The 2,268-nt window shown below is 41.6% G+C and overlaps 1 protein-coding gene across 12 annotated transcripts in view; it reads left to right on the top strand.

The window, feature by feature from the left end:
• The window catches only part of LOC118477173 (myb-like protein X), a 73,916-nt gene extending 71,779 nt beyond the window's left edge, over positions 1-2,137 (top strand). For 5 of the 12 annotated variants that reach the window (XM_035970836.1, XM_035970846.1, XM_035970847.1 and 2 more), the window contains one exon: positions 268-2,137. In XM_035970836.1, the coding sequence (XP_035826729.1) occupies positions 268-888 (621 nt within the window). In that variant the 3' untranslated portion in view covers positions 889-2,137. Of the gene's footprint in view, positions 1-98 lie in introns of all 12 variants that reach the window. The other 7 variants (XM_035970843.1, XM_035970839.1, XM_035970844.1 and 4 more) reach the window with 3 other exon arrangements.
• The last annotated feature ends 131 nt before the right edge of the window (positions 2,138-2,268 follow it).

Raw genomic sequence — 2,268 nt, 5'->3', positions numbered from 1 at the left:
CACACACACACACACACACACACACACTTTGCTTCATAATGTTTTTCAATCTCAGACACGATATTGCACAAACGCTTAAGTATTAATTTTTACTATAGTCTTTTTTTAACATACTTCTATGCAGACGAGTTACTTTCTGATTTTTCCTAAATAAATTCGGAGCTATTGAACTATAGTAGCTGTTAACATTTTCAACAACATTAATACATCTTAGTTGATGTTATGAATGACACAGTACTGTGTTGAAGTGATTTCATTTTCCATTAGACAGTCCATACAATGGAAGAGGAGGAAAAGCAAAGAGTCACTAATATGATACGGCGCACCAAACTTCACAAGGATTATCTCGATAACAAAAAGAAAGAAGAAGACGCTAATGTTGCGGAAGAAAGTAAAACGAAAAGAGAAAGAGAAAACAAGGCTGGGGGAATAAGTGACGAAAGTGATAACCAAAAATATGATGAAGTGAAGGAAGACGAAAAAGAAATGAATGAAGGGGACGAAAACTCATTTTCTGATAACGAAATTGAGAACGATCACAACGAAAAAAGTGATGTAAGAGAAGTTGAGTGTGACGAGGAGAAGGAAAATGAGGACGATACGAACGGAGATGAGATGGACGATGAGGAGTTAGAAGAGGGTGACGATGAAGTGTACCACGAAGAAGAGGAGGAGGGAGAGTGTGTGGACGAGGAGGTGAGGGAGTACCGCCGTCTACGTCACCAGCAGATCTGCGAGCAGCTGCAACGGCAGCAACATCGGGCCCTGGATAGGTCCAGCTCTCAAGGACGTACCTCGTCGACCAAACACCCGCCCAACAGATACATCAAGAAGTGTAAGAGCGCCACCTTCTCCCTGGATGGGATGTTGTATACCATAGGTGAGTAGCTCTGTGTCCTCGTGTCCCGGTATCCAATGGTTTTTCTGGGCATTTCTTTCTCTATCGTTGTATAACTTGCAGTTATTTTGTTGGGGGTTTTGCGGTTGTTGTTTTTGTTGTTGTTGTTGTTGTTGTTATTGCTGTTCTTGTTGTTGTTGTTGTTGTTGTTGTTGTGCGTGTGTGGGTGGGGGGGGGGAGGGGGGAGCCTATCCTTGCGAACTGTTTGGAGCCCCTAACGCCAGGGCCACCTCCTCTCTTGTTGTTGTTGTTGTAGTTGTTGTTGTTTTTGTTGTTGTAATTTGAAACATGTACGTCTCTCTATGATAGCATAACGAAATATATAAAGACTTCAGTGGAATAACCACCTTGTCACAATTTTTAAATAAGTTGTTTTTTCTCGTTGCATTCTATTAAAGTCATATTGCCATCTCTGCAAATGAGACCATAGATACTCCAGCGAAGTCCTGTGTTAAAAAAGATAAAAGAAATTCTATACGCGCCATGAGATACGCCTTTCTATTATTTGAAGTTCCATAATATTCTCCACTTTCTTAATGGGACTTACCAGGGGTTTCTTTCCCAATGGAGTCTCCATTTGTATTGGTAATCCGATTCTTAGTGTATGACTCTCAAGAATCATGCAGGTGTATGCCTCAAAGAAAATTTAATGTCTTCACTCTCCGTTATCTGCGCAATCCTGTTTCTTAGGGCAGTTTTACTTTTATTTTCAATTGAGATATCCTTATTTTTTTAAACAAAGGGGGCTCACGTTACCTGAGTTTGTATCGTGCTTGACTTCAGAGCGGAACGCAGTGGTTCGAATCCCCAAACAGGACAATCTGAACTTGGTTTGTTTTAGGGAGTATATACGCCTCTCCGCCCATATGGTTCGATCAGATCTGGGCTGGACGTTGGATTGGAAAGTCAGACCTGGCCTCGTAAGTAACACTATAGCGCTGAAAGGGTCGTTGCATCCACACAATGACAATGACATTGGAACAAATCATTTCAATTCAAGTTTGTTTTTGATGGATATAATACTACATCTTACAAGATTCAGTAATAGTCAGACATTTTCAAAGTGAAGGGAGCACACGGCGGGTGTTTGGGGGTGACCTAGGATTTAAGGGGGGGGTGTTAGTCTGAGGTGGGTTTTTTAGAAAATAATTCTTCAAGGACAGGCTGTTTCATCATCTTACTGACTCTCTAAATAAAAGTACTGTTCTCCAAATATCTACCCTACTCAATCCCCTCCCCGACAGACACACGCACGCACACACAAACACACACACACAAACACACACACACACACACACACACACATACACCTCCAACATACACACAGATACACACACATACACCTCCAACATACACACACACACACACAC

Source organism: Aplysia californica, unplaced genomic scaffold, assembly GCF_000002075.1.
Source record: "Aplysia californica isolate F4 #8 unplaced genomic scaffold, AplCal3.0 scaffold00327, whole genome shotgun sequence".
NCBI lineage: Eukaryota > Metazoa > Mollusca > Gastropoda > Aplysiida > Aplysiidae > Aplysia > Aplysia californica.
Note: the sequence above shows the minus strand (reverse complement) of the source record. Positions and strands in the feature narration are given on the sequence as shown.